At 50.9% G+C, this 13,149-nt stretch overlaps 1 protein-coding gene across 4 annotated transcripts in view; it reads right to left on the minus strand.

Annotated features, from left to right (window-relative positions):
- LOC137623085 (serine/arginine-rich splicing factor 6-like) overlaps nt 1-13,149 on the minus strand; it is a 63,224-nt gene that overhangs the window by 31,874 nt on the left and 18,201 nt on the right. For all 4 annotated transcript variants that reach the window (XR_011040546.1, XR_011040547.1, XM_068353741.1 and 1 more), the window contains one exon: nt 7,817-7,914. Coding sequence is in view for 2 of the 4 variants with exons in the window: in XM_068353741.1 (XP_068209842.1) it covers nt 7,817-7,914 (98 nt within the window). In the remaining 2 variants the exon portion in view is untranslated. The remainder of the gene's footprint in view (nt 1-7,816; nt 7,915-13,149) is intronic.

The raw sequence follows: 13,149 nt of genomic DNA on the forward strand, positions 1-13,149 counted from the left end.
AAACAACTTCCATCAACCTAGAGAGCAAGGGAGAGAGAATATCTTTTAAATAGTTTCACCCATGTGTAGAGGTTGTTGTTTTGATGGTATACAAATGCTATGACGAAAACAGACACCAACGTTCATTTTCTTTCCTCTTCATCTTTCTCTCTCTCCACCCTAGCTGCAACCCACCCACAACAGTTGGGTAACAACCACGAACATAATTCACTGCTTGGGTGAATGAATGTTTTCATCTCGAACACAGTTCTCTGCCTGCCCGCTGATTGCGTTACTGATAACACCACGAAGGAGAGAGAGAGAGACAGGAAGAGGGAGAGTGTGTGCTATTATCACCTCAAGTGACTGAATATTACTATATTTTAGTCTGCTCCCAAAGAATTATCTTCGACAATAAATAAAATGAAAAGAATAGAAAATTCCCGTTCTCCTATTCGCAGTTTGGTTCTTTCATACACTTCTATGCAATATTCACTAAAAGATTACTATTTGTGGATTCAACAAAAGTATATTATGGTACAAGATTTGCGCACAGTAAATATTATATCTAGATATATCTACTGTGTGCATACTGTGCATTATATTGTGAGTGTAATACACAGTAGACTATACAGTACCTCATATGCATCATAAAATAAAGGCCTTTTATAAATTTGAGCCTCTGTAGAGCTTTGTCATTACTGGTTACAGAAAACCTCCAAAATGGCCATTACTATGTTGTACTGTAACAATATATCTTAATTAAGAACTACATTCAAATTAAGTATTTCAATGCTAACTAAAGTCGATTGCTCTTCCTCCCCCCTACATCCTGTTGCGAAAAGCCTCTCTCCACGAGGAGACGCTGGATAGTCTCCAGGCGTGAAGCCGAAGCGAGGCTACGGGCCTGTGAGGGACGCCGGAGTGGGGTTGTCTGAGAAGCTCGTGTCGTGGAGGAAGCTCCCTCGGGAGCTCCGTCAGGAGCTGCAGAAGGTCCGGAAACAATTCCGCGTGATGCCATAGTGGAGCTACCAGAGTCATCAAACAGTTGACCGATAGTCTGGTCCTGTTGAGCACCTTTCTCATCCGACAGAACGGTGGGAAGGCGTACACGTCGATGTTGTCCCACCGTTGCTGGAAAGCATCTTGCCAGAGTGCCTTGGGGTCCGGGACTGGGGAGCAGTACAGGGGCAGCTTGAAGTTCAAAGCTGTCGCGAACAAGTCCACAGTCGGGGAACCCCACAAAGTCTGGACTTTGTTGGCTATCTGAGGATCCAAAGACCACTCGGTACTCACTATCTGCGAGGCCCTGCTCAGATTGTCGGCGAGCACATTCCTCTTGCCAGGAATGAAGCGAGCTGATAGTGTTATCGAGTGGGTTTCGGTCCACCTCAGAGTCTCTACTGCAAGATGGGATAGCTGCTGCGAAAAAGTGCCTCCCTGCTTGTTGATATAAGCCACTACCGTGGTGTTGTCGTTCATCACCACCACGGAGTGACCCGCCAGGGACCGTTGGAACTGCTGAAGAGCCAGAAAGACGGCCTTCAATTCTAGCAGGTTGATGTGTAGGCACTTTTCTGATTTTAACCAAAGGCCTGAGGCCCTCTGATTCAGAACGTTCGCCCCCCACCCCTCTTTTGACGCGTCCGAAAACACAGTCAATTCCGGGGGGAGGACGAGAAGACTCACTCCCTTCCGCAGGTTCTCGTCGACCAGCCACCACCGCAAGTCCGTCTGTTCCACAGACCCCATTGGGATCAGAATGTCCGGGGAATCGGATCCTTGATTCCACCGGGACTTGAGCCGCCATTGAAGGGATCTCATCCTGAGGCGGCTGTTTGGAACCAGACGAGCCAGGGAGGATAGGTGACCTAAGAGGCGCAACCACGATTGGGCGGGGAGTTCTTCTCGCCTGAGGAAGGGTTCCGCCACCCTCCTCAGCCTTGCTATCCGGTCGTCTGATGGAAAGGCTTTGTGAAGATTTGTGTCTATTAGCATGCCTAGATAAACCAGTCATTGGGACGGCTGCAGAGAGGACTTCTCGAGGTTTACCACGATCCCCAGATCCTGGCAAAGATCCAGAAGCCTGTCTCGGTGCCGAAGAAGGGTCGACTCCGAGTCTGCTAGGATCAGCCAATCATCCAGATAACGAAGGAGACGAATGCCATTCCTGTGCGCCCAAGATGAAATCAGGGTGAAAACACTGGTGAACACCTGAGGAGCTGTGGAGAGACCGAAACACAGAACCTTGAACTGGTAGATCTTGTCGTCTAGGCAAAATCTCAGGTACTTCCTGGAAGACGGATGGATTGGGATCTGGAAGTACGCGTCCTTTAGATCCAGTGTGCACATGAAGTCTTGTGGTCTCACCGCAAGTCTGACCGTGTCTGCTGTCTCCATGCTGAACCGGGTTTGCTTGACAAACCCGTTCAGAGCTGAGAGGTCGATGACGGGTCTCCAGCCTCCAGTAGCCTTCTTTACAAGAAAGGGTCGACTGAAGAAGCCTGGGGAGCCGTCCACGACCTCCTGGAGAGCACCCTTCTCGAGCATGGTCTCGACTTCGGCCTGAAGGGCCAGCCCCTTTGCCGATCCCGTGGCATAGGAGCTCAACGACACTGGATTCGCTGTCAGGGGAGGTTGAGATGTTGTGAACGGGACGCGATAGCCTTGGCCGATCACTGAGACCGTCCAAGCATCGGCCCCGTGTTGCTGCCACCTGCGGACGCAACGCTGAAGGCATCCCCCCACAGGTGGACACGCAGGGGGACTGCCACCCCTAGGGCTTGCGGCCGCCACCCCTAGGAGTCTTGCCTCCCCTGGAGGACTTACCGCCCCTCTTGACCTTGGCTGGAAAGGGCTGGGGCTTAGACACCACCTTCTTAACTGCCAGTGCCTGCTTTGGAGCCTTACGAGGCTGTTGCTGCTGTTGTGGCGGGGCTGGAGGCTTGTAAGGGCCCTATGGAGGAGGGAGTCCGTGCTGGATTTCCTCCATCTCTCAGCCGTTCGCTCCATGTCTTGAGGCTCAAACAGGTTCTCCCCCAGAAGGGAAGCATGTCGGAGCCTACACACATCCACGGCGGGGACCTTCGGATGGAATCTCTCGGACACAGCATTGCGACGCTTCAACACCGAGTTGGCCCACAGGGTGGTAACCTGGTGCGCCAAAAACTCAATGGAGTGGGTGCCCGAGAGCAAGAAGGTCTCCAGGGACTTCCTATTGGTCTCCTTGGACAAGTCCTCCGATTGCAATAGGATGCCCAGAGATCCTAGCCAAAAGTCCAGCCACGAAGTGGACTGCATGGCACACTTAGCGACCTTCTCGTGGCTAAGGATCTCTGCCGCCGAGAACGACACCTGCCGGGCAGAGAGCTTCTCAAGGGGAACTCCCTTCGCCAGCTCCTCCACAGAGTGATGGAGAGGAAGAGCGAGGTTGGGCTCACCCAAAATCTCGAAATACCTCCTCTGCTGAAGACGAGGAGGAGGGATGAGCTTGTTCCCGGCAGTGGAACGACTGGAGGAGGCAAGAAGCGCGAGCTGAGCGTTGGCCCTAGCTCTGGCACTCTTCAGACCCCGAGACCAGGGCAGAGCCGCACTGGACTTCGGGGCCTTCCGAACGTCAAACACTTCATCCAAGATCATGTCTTTGCCTTCACGGGGGGGCGATGACTGGATCCATAAGCCCGTTAAGTTGCCTTATCAGGCTTAGGACCTGCCAGAAGGCATGTTCGGATTCCTGCTGTTCTCCTCCCTGCGGGCTGGCAGCTAAGTCTCCTGCCCCAGGGATCTCTTCCTGGGGTGAAACGTGGACATTCCCCCGGGGTAGTCGTGGGTTCCTGGCGAATCCTTGAAGAGGATTTCGGGACGGTCTTGGAGTCCTTGGATTCCCTCCTGGGAGGGATACAGGATCCCAACAAAGAGATTCGAGGGGCCCCTTCCTCACGAGATGATTCTCCTCCATGAAGCGAAGTCTCCCCCCTTGATGCCGAGGGGAAGACTACCGCCCCACTGGACTCACCTGAGGACGGAAAGGCCTCGTCCACGGGAGAAGGAGAAAGCACTCGAGCAGGAGAAGGGGCCTTCGCGACCGACCTCTTGGGAACCAACTTCGCCCTGGGGGAAGTCACCACGAAGTCCACTCCTCTCTTTCTCTTCAGCGTAGGAGAGACAGCCGTTGGTTTGTTACCCTGGTCGGCGAGTGCTGGTTTCATAACCCTCACTAACGCCCGCGCCAGAAGACCAAACCAAGTCTGTTGCTCCAAGGACACAGAGTCCGAAATCCTCGCTAAAGGGAAAGGGATCGGGCGATCCTTTGGAGTGGACACCACAGTACCTGCTTGAAAAGGTGGGGAAGAATGATGTACTAACCTCTCCTCAGTAGTATCCTTGTCCTGCACTACCAACCTGTGTTTGGGTGGAGGTGATCCCGAGCGTTGTCTAGGAACACGCGTTCCTGCTGCTACCACCGGCTGCGGAATTAGCCGCGAACGATGGTCGCGCAAGGGCGAATGGTCGCGCGGGAGTGCGGGCGAGCGATCGCGCGGGCATGCAGGTGGATGATCGCGCGGGAGCGCGCAGGCGAGCGGTCGCGCGGGCGCGCAGGCGAGAGGTCGCGCGGGCGCGCGGGCGAGCGGTCGCGCGGGCGAGCGGTCGCGCGGGCGAGCGGTCGCGCGGGCGAGCGGTCGCGCGGGCGAGCGGTCGCGCGGGCGAGCGGTCGCGCGGGCGCGCAGGCTAGGGGTCGCGCGGGCGCGCAGGCTAGGGGTCGCGCGGGCGCGCAGGCTAGGGGTCGCGCGGCGCGCAGGTGAGTGGGCGCGAGGGTGGGCAGGTGAATGAGAGCGTGTCCGAGGCGGCGAACGCAAGCGTTGGCGCGATGGCGAGGAAACGCGCTGCCGCGTGGGTGAGGAAGACCGCTGGCGATGTGGATCAACAGGCGATCGGTGATGAGCTGGTGAGCGCTGACGCGCAGGTAGGCGATGGTGCGTTGAGGCATGGTGACGCGTTGGCGAGCGACAGCGAGCAGCATGCGCCGGTGAGCGATCGCGCGATGGCGAGCTAGTAGCTGGCGAACCATGTCCCTTCAGAACCTCCGGCTGACGAAGCGTTGGAGAACGTTGGCGCGCAGGCTGTAAAACACGCGGGCGGTCCGGAGATGGCCGAAAAACAGGTGATCGCTGACGCGTAGAACGCTGGTGAATAGGCGATACCAAAATCGCCTGTGCGCACTGACGAGCAGGTGAACGCTGGCGAGCAGGTGATCGCTGGCGAGCAGGTGAACGCTAGAGCGTAGGCGATCGTTAACGCGTGGGAGAACGCTGGCGAATAGGCGATACTAAAATCGCCTGTGCGCGCTAGCGAGCAGGTGAACGCTGGCGAGCAGGTGATCGCTGGCGAGCAGGGGATCGCTGGCGACCAGGAGGTCGATGCGTGAGGTCCTGTGAAGGGACAGGTGGCGCGGCGCGTTCACGAGCAGGAACAGAAAGATCGCTGGCGCGTTGGCGAACATGTGCTTTTGACACGCGCTGAACGATGTTGCGTAGCCACAGGATCAGAAGACTGATGGCGAGCAGGGAGCTCAGCAGGAACTGTAGGATGGTCAGAGACTGCAGGGCGATGATCCTCAAATGAGCGCTGACGCTCAGAAGAGAGCTGACGAGCAGGAGAGCGCTGGCGAGGAGGGCGAACATCAGGAGAGCGCCAACGAGCAGGAGAGTCTTGACGAGCAGGAGAGCGCCGACGAGCAGGAGAGCGCTGACGATCAGGAGAGAGCTGACGAGCAGGAGAGCGCCTGTGCGCTAGCACTGCTCGTGGAAGGGAAGAATCCCTTTGCCCCGAAGGGACCGTTGCCCGTCGGGTGACGAGTTCTCCAGAAGGTGAAGATCTGGCAGGAGTTGGTGAACGGTCTGCAGAGAGGTCCAAGGGAGACGGAGCTGTAGGTTGAGGCTGACGAGGAGAGTCCCCTTCGGAGGAATAAGATCCAAAAAGGCGCCTCTTAACCCTTGTAAGGGAAAGGGAGGCCCTTGCGACGTAGCGGACGGTGAGCCTTACGGCGGAGGCGGCCTCGGGGAAGATCATCGGGACCATCGGTCCTCCGAAGGGGAGTCTTAGTCAAGGCACTTCCCTTAGAAGGAAGCTGAGCAGCAGCAGAGACCGAAGGACTCACTTCCCCCTTCGAAGGATGTACGGAAGGGGGAGGAGAGCCCTCAGCACCATCATCCTCAACAGCACCTGCGGAGGATTGCCCAGCTACGTCGGAGGCCTCTGCCACCACGACGTCGACAATAGACAGAGGGTCTACCTCTACTACCGCCGGCGACTGCTTAACGGCGGCCCCCAACGAGACAAGGTCAATAAAGGCGACCCTGGAGGGCAAGCCCTTAAGCCCCAGGGAAGACCAAATCTGCAAAAGATCATCATTAGTTGAGGCATTATCAATAACCTCCCCGGAGGAGGAGGGGGAACCGCCTCGCTATGGGAGGCGACGCCCTCTCCCCCCACCCAAGGTCGGGAAACAGAACTAGGGCCTGCGATACCACTCGGCCGACTCTCCTTAGGAGCCGGACGAGGGGGAGCTTCGGAGGAGGTTTGGGCGGCGGAAGAAGAATCCCGAGAACCTTCCTCCTTCAAGGCAAACCCCGAAGGAGAACGGTCTTCTTGGACTTCTTCTTACGCCGGCGGCCAAACCTCTCCCACTGGGAGGCAGACCACTCCCTACACTCACAGCACATGTTCTCCTGGTCACACCGTCGGCCCCGACACTGAGGGCAAAGGGTGTGAGGGTCCGTAGCTACGGCCGACATAAAGGTCCCACAAGGGCGGCCGGCAATACCAGGGCATGTACGCATTGTAAAATAATAATAATGAAGGTCAACTTCCAACCATCATACAGCTGTAGAAGAAAAAGCAGAAAAATTAAAGGCTGTCACGAGGACGATGAACAGACACGTCTGATCACCGCCGAGCCAAAAGTGAAGTGAAGCAAGTCACCGGTGTGTGTGTGGGGGGGGGGGGGGGTAAGCAAGCTACCCTTCCCCTAACTAACTAGCGTGGGGGTAATTAATCCTCATTAAAACTATTGGCTCGTCATTTCAGCTGTGCTAAAAGGTAAACCCAATGTAAATAGCGTGGTTTGTATTGCGGTTACGGAACAACTGAGGTTTACATGAGGTATACAGACTTCATATTTTCAGGCTGATGGTGATATTCTTTTTAACGCGCCATAACCTAAACACCTGGACTAATTGTGTCATAAGGAAACGAAATTTGGCAGTCTATAAGCTCCATGGAAGGTCAGGTAGTAGGAAAGCCTTAGAGTTAAGGAACTAACCCCTCGGCTCGGCTACCACGATTTTCTCAAAGAAGTAGACAGGAAAAATTGAACAAAATTTGACTTAAACACAGCTTCTTATACCCTATATATTGAATTCTGGACTCTCAACCCTTTGCCCTGCAGTCAAAGTATGTGGCTACTAGCAGCTGTTGAGTTCAATAAAAAAAAAAAAAAGCAATGCTTGTTCATAACCTTACTCCTCAAACTTAAGAAGACTTTCAGGCCTATTGAACTCTTCTTCCCGTAACACCCTCTACAAGGGAAAGAGTTGCATTGCATAATATAGCTGCTTATATTATTGCCCTACATCCCCTCATTTTTTAAAAGAACATGAATTTCTCCAGTCAAACAATGACACGAGATATACAGTACCATACAGAATGTACATCAAACCATACTATGCAAGACTAACCTTTAATTACGAAGAATGTACCTTTACATGTACTACAAATACAATTCAATTTCACAGAAATCACATAATATACAGTAATATAGGCAATAGAAAAAACTAACCTGAGGAAAAACACATCCTTGATTTTGGAAGGCACAAGATGAGTAACACCATCAGCATTTATGGCTTTGAAAAGCACTTCGTTGGCTTCATTACTTTTCTGTGAGAAAGAAAATACATTATTCTTTTCCTATATAATTTGTTAATGTATTAGACCATTACATTAAGATCTTAAATTGTTTTTTGCATCTCAATTTAAAGACTTGTATTCTGAAATGATCGATATAAAAAGTTACAGATTATTTTGTAACATGTATTACATGTGATGTAGTTTGTATTAGACCAAAGATTTTCCTTAGACTCTCTCAGATGGATCAGACGCAATGATTTTTTTTTTCCCCTTTTGCTTTTCATCCATTCTCCTTTCCAGTTGACTTCATGTCTCTCTTTTAATCCTGTTGCCCAGTGGGAATGTAATGTGAATGGGCCATGACGGACAAGTGCATTAACTATAAGGTAAAATTGGGATAGTGTGTCAAAGGATTGGGTATCTGCGTATTCATATAAGTGCGTATGTGTGTTTCTTTTTAGATTCAATTTTTAAATTTGACTTCACAACATGCATGACAAAATCATTTGTTTTTTATATAAAACAATGTGCTTCTCATAAAAGACTATAAATTTCCAAGTGGGTTACAATTTTCATTATAAAAAATCATCAGTTCATAAAATTATTGACATTTTTCTTTCCCTGAATAGCCTCTCAATGAACATTTACACGAGCACTATTTTGCCACAGTTTTTCATTCATAGAATGAGAGCACCTGTTGTAGCACATTCATTTCAGAAACAGTCATTGAAAACTAAGTTTATTAGCTCTATAGAAAGGAAGAGTTGGAGTTTATCTTTCTCTTCTTAATTGATTATCATTACGCTCACACGTCAAAGCCTGACAAGGTAAATAAAGTAAAATAATCTGAGAGATAAATCATAAACTATAAAGGAGACAAGAACAAACAAACCTGAGTTCTTTAATAGGTGTATGTTTCCAGTAAAGTTGGAATGACTGATAAGACATTTAATGAGGCAATAGTAGTTGCTGGCAGGTGGAGGGTAGCCCCGCCCACTCCACAGGCCTTGGAGCACTCACTTTGACTTTAAACCTAGGAATTGGCTGGTGGCTTATGGCATTAAGTGTAACTTTCATATTTGTAATTTGTTCTTACACCATTACAAACCATTGCCCTTTTACAAGAAACTTATCCTTAGGAGGGAGGCACTGTAGTCCCTATGACTGGTTGGTTTACTTGGCCAGGAAGTCCAGGTACAGTTCTAGGTCCTGTTAAAAAAGCCAAAATGATAACTTCTGCCAGCTTCCTAGCAACCTGGGCCATGGAGATATTACAAGTGACTGGTAGATGGTCGTGGAAGAACCTGCGTTGGACGAATGGTTATTCAGGAGAAAAGGTTTTGCATACGTTCGAGTTCATCCTTCTCCTCATCTAGGAGGATGAGGAAGATCCTTATAAAAACTTGTCTTTAAAAATTGCATATTCAGGGAGCTTATCTGCCTCTAGCATCTGGTCCAGCACATAACAGCATGACTGCTGCATCCCAAAGGGAGGGGAAGAGAGGAGAGGAAAAAAAGGCCGGGCATTTTTACCTCACATTCTAGACTTAGATCAAAACAGCCATCTTGGACGAGATGCTTCTTGTCCCATTAGAGAGCTAGGTTTGCCCTGCTTTTGAAGGGCTTTAGCTCTTGAAGGTAACTTCCCGTTAGATAACGGAGTCCTGGCTCACCTCCCTCCACTTTTTCATCTTAACGTCTACTGCCTTCTGCAGAAATAGGGCTGCAGTCTCTAACACTGGCATGTTCTTTATGGATAGTGCCTCCTCTTGCCACTCCAGCCTGATGAAGTGGGAGGCGACGGCATGACTTTAGACTTCAGGACCAAGGTGACACACTTGTTTAGTTTTAGTTGACTTGTCGACCAAGGTCACAGCCTTGATCCCCCAAAAGATCGGTCACAGCCTTGATCCCCAAGAAGATGGGTCACAGCCTTGATCCCCAAGAAGATGGGTCACAGCCTTGATCCCCAAGAAGATCGGTCACAGCCTTGATCCCCAAGAAGATGGGTCACAGCCTTGATCCCCAAGAAGATCGGTCACAGCCTTGATCCCCAAGAAGATGGGTCACAGCCTTGATCCCCAAGAAGATGGGTCACAGCCTTGATCCCCAAGAAGATGGGTCACAGCCTTGATCCCCAAGAAGATGGGTCACAGCCTTGATCCCCAAGAAGATGGGTCACAGCCTTGATCCCCAAGAAGATGGGTCACAGCCTTGATCCCCAAGAAGATGGGTCACAGCCTTGATCCCCAAGAAGATCGGTCACAGCCTTGATCCCGAGAAGATCAAGTCCATATACAGGGTATATCTTCCGAGTCTTAGGTTTTGCTAAATCCTGGGTGATGGCAAAGTATATCATTGCACCTGGACCAGTGGTCAATCCATGATATTGCTTGGAAGATGGTCATGGAACCACCTCTCTCGTCAGCAGACATCAAGTACTGAGATATGAGTCCGCTAATGAAGATCAAATAGAGGGATAATACTCAAAATATGGAACAACTAAAGAATACGACCAATACCCCAAGAAAGAAAGGCCTGAAAATATTGAAAAATATTTGTTGTGTTGGTTTTATGAATCAGGGTCACATGGCTCAAGTGTTGCCGTTAGGAAAGCCATTTTAGCATCAGGAAAACTCAACAGATGCACTATCAAGTAAAAGATATGAGCGGAACAATAGATAAAAGACTACTGCAGAAAATCTACACTGAATATACTTCTTAGTGAACGACACCTCGTAGTAACGGGGATTTTGAGGAGGGAGAAGTCTAATTGGAAAGGGACCTCTGGTAGTGGTATCACTCGCCCCAGTTTTAATACCGACACCCTTTAGGGGTGAGTGAGCTGGATATATTCCTGGCATTCCATGCAACTTTTTTCTCTGCTATATTTAGCAGTATTTATACCTTTGAAATGGTGCTTTAAGGAGCATTTCACTGGGCGACACAGGTCCCTCGCCCAGAAATAGATTTTTCCTTCGTCAAAATGACAAATTCGAAGATAATTTGTACTTTTCCTAACCATACAAACCTTAACTATTTACTTAGGGTTTACTTTCGGCGTAGCTGAAAAGACGAGCCATTAGAATTTAACGAGGGTGTATTACCCCCGCGCTAGTTAGCAAGGGGGTAGGGGAGTGGTAGCTAGCTACCCCTCCCCCCTCACACACCGGTGAACTGCTTCACTTCACTTAGAGGTAGGACTTGCCTTGGGGGACAGGGCTGGCGGGCAAATATGTGTAAATAGCTAAGGTTTGTATGGTTAGGAAAAATACAAATTATCTCCGAATTTGTCATTTGTTCCGTAACCGAAATACAAACCACGCTATTTACTTAGGGTGACTTACCCTTAGGAAGGGTGGAAAGTCCCCAGCCTTACTGGCTTTGGCTTACCCGGGGACTCAGAATCCGAGTGAGCAGCAATCGAGAAAAAGAGTCCCTGCACCTCGCAAGTTTCTTGCTACGCAAGAAACGTGCGGCCTACATAAGCTTGTGTGTGGAGGGAAGAAGTGTGACTCGTCCTCGGAAGTCGACCTGAAGTCCTTTAGCTGGAATTCGAGGCTAGGATGTTCCCAATACCACCTGGTCAGGGTATGGGGGACGCGACAGTATTAACTCAATACTAGGAACACAAGGAAGCATGGTTTACCTGCACAGGTTTGAGGTCAGCTATGCAGACAACCCAGGATGCTGCTTTCCCCAAGAGAGGGGAGGATGAAGAAAGAAGTACGGGCCAGACATACTTCTTTCATTCATGCAGACTAAAACCTGATAACAATGCCCCCAACCTTCTGCTACCTGTCCAATAAGGAGCCTGAGGTTAGACCAGCTGTTGTGTAGCCACCACAGGGCCGATAGACGTATCGAGGCTCCAGTGGGTCACGTCCTGCAGGTAGTGGGCTGTGAAGGTCGTTAGACGCTTCCAGACTCCAGTTTGTAGAACCTGCGTCACAGAGTAGTCTCTCTTGAAGGCCAGGAACGTTGCGATGTCTCTGACATCGTGTGCCCTAAGGTGACGTGACGGAGGAGGATCTGGATTCAGGGCGTAATGGATGATCCTTTGCGTCCAGGCTGAAAAGGCATTCTTGAAGACCCTCCTCTCCATCCTCCCTGTGCTCCCAAACAGGGCTTGCACGCAAGGACGAACTGCAGCTGTTCTTTAAGATAACCCTTCTGACTCCTTACTGGGCCTAGTAGGAGAAGGTCTGGGTCATCTGTTACAGAACGGAGACTCGAAATCCTGAAGGAGTCGACCGAAGGTCCGGGACTCCCAGATTTTGGGTCTAGTAACCAACTCAGGGACGAACCTGAACGTTACCTCCACCTATCCTCTTGAGTGGGCGACGCCGTACGAGAGACCATGACGTTCGCTGACCCGCTTGGCCGAGGCCAGAGCGAGCAGGAGCACCGTCTTCCAAGACCGGTGACGATCAGAAGCCTGGTGTCATGGTTCGCAAGGAGATCTCTTAAGAGCCCTAAGAGCCCGAACCATGTTTCAGGAGAAGGTCTCATTCCGACTGGGGCAGGTAAGTTCGTAATTACGTATGAGCGAAGAAAGATCCAGCGAGGAGGAAAAGTCTATTCCTTTCAGCCTGAAGGCCAGGCTAAGGGCTGGGTGATAGGTTTCCACCGCCGAGAGCGACAGGAGCATCTCCCGCTGATAGACAATGACTCCGCAATTGCTGGAATAGTGGCATCAAGGGGAGAGGTATCTCTCCCACCACATCAACCACAGAAGATTCTACACTTCTCCTGGTAGACCCCTGCGGATGACTTTCGCAGGTGTCGAGACATCCACTCCGCAACTTGTTGCGGAACGCCTCTTTCTGTGAGGGGATGCTGGATGGTCTCCAGGCGTGAAGCCGAAGCGATGCTACGGCTTATGGTAGATGTCGTAGTGTAGTTGTTTGAGTAGCTCGTGTCGTGGGGGAAGCTCTCTCAGGAGTTCCGTCAGGAGATGTAGAAGTTCCGGGAACCACTCTGCATGATGCCGCAGAGGAGCTATCAGAGTCATCGACAGGTTGACCGATAGTCTGGTCTTGTTGAGCCCCCTTCTCAAGTGGGAAGATGTAGACGTTGATGTTGTCCCAACGTGTAGAAAGGCATCTTGCTAGAGTGCCTTGGGGTCTGGGACTGGGAGTAGTACAGCGGCAGCTTGAAATTCAAGGTTGTCGCAAACAGGTCCACAAGGTCAGGACCTGTTGGCTACCAAGGGGGGCCGAAGACCACTCGATACTCTCTATCTGTGAAGTCATGCTCAGACGG

This window comes from Palaemon carinicauda, chromosome 30, assembly GCF_036898095.1.
Source record: "Palaemon carinicauda isolate YSFRI2023 chromosome 30, ASM3689809v2, whole genome shotgun sequence".
NCBI lineage: Eukaryota > Metazoa > Arthropoda > Malacostraca > Decapoda > Palaemonidae > Palaemon > Palaemon carinicauda.